The sequence below is a fragment of the Saprolegnia diclina genome, assembly GCF_000281045.1.
Source record: "Saprolegnia diclina VS20 unplaced genomic scaffold supercont1.46, whole genome shotgun sequence".
Taxonomy (NCBI): Eukaryota; Oomycota; class Saprolegniomycetes; order Saprolegniales; family Saprolegniaceae; genus Saprolegnia; species Saprolegnia diclina.
The window spans coordinates 6,101-6,544 of NW_008246113.1; the positions used below are offsets into that span (position 1 = coordinate 6,101).

At 59.5% G+C, this 444-nt stretch overlaps 1 protein-coding gene across 1 annotated transcript; it reads right to left on the bottom strand.

Moving 5' to 3' along the window:
* SDRG_12013 (hypothetical protein) lies at positions 1–444 on the bottom strand (the record flags this gene model as incomplete). The annotated part of the gene is made up of 3 exons (XM_008618070.1): positions 1–188; positions 234–375; positions 424–444. Coding segments are annotated over 3 exons (351 nt in total), but the record flags the coding sequence as incomplete, so codon positions are not given.

Here is a 444-nt window from a genome sequence, read left to right on the forward strand (position 1 = left end):
GCACGACAAGCACTGCGACGCGAGGTCCACAACCCACGCCGGCGTCGTCGCCGTCTCGAACGTTGGCGCGAGCTCGCCCGCCGCGACCTGGTGCATCAAATACTGCTGATGCATGGGCTTGTTTGTGCGCGGGTTGACCATGTCGGCGTACGGCACACGATGCGTCGAGTACTCGGAGAGCAAGACCCCTAGCCCCACCATTAAAACCTAGCCCTATTCAATCTTGGGCGCACCAAACGAGTAGACGTCAGCGGCGGTCGAGTAGTCGTGGCCCGTGGAAATCTCGGGCGCCATCCACTGGTACGTGCCGATACCGTTTGTGAGCGTGTCTTCGTCCATCTCACGGGACTCGCCAAAGTCCGTGAGCTTGGTCCCCTAACCCCAGCTTCCTTTAAGAGACATTGGTGTATATCGAGAGTGGACCTTCTGTGAGTCGAGGAGGAC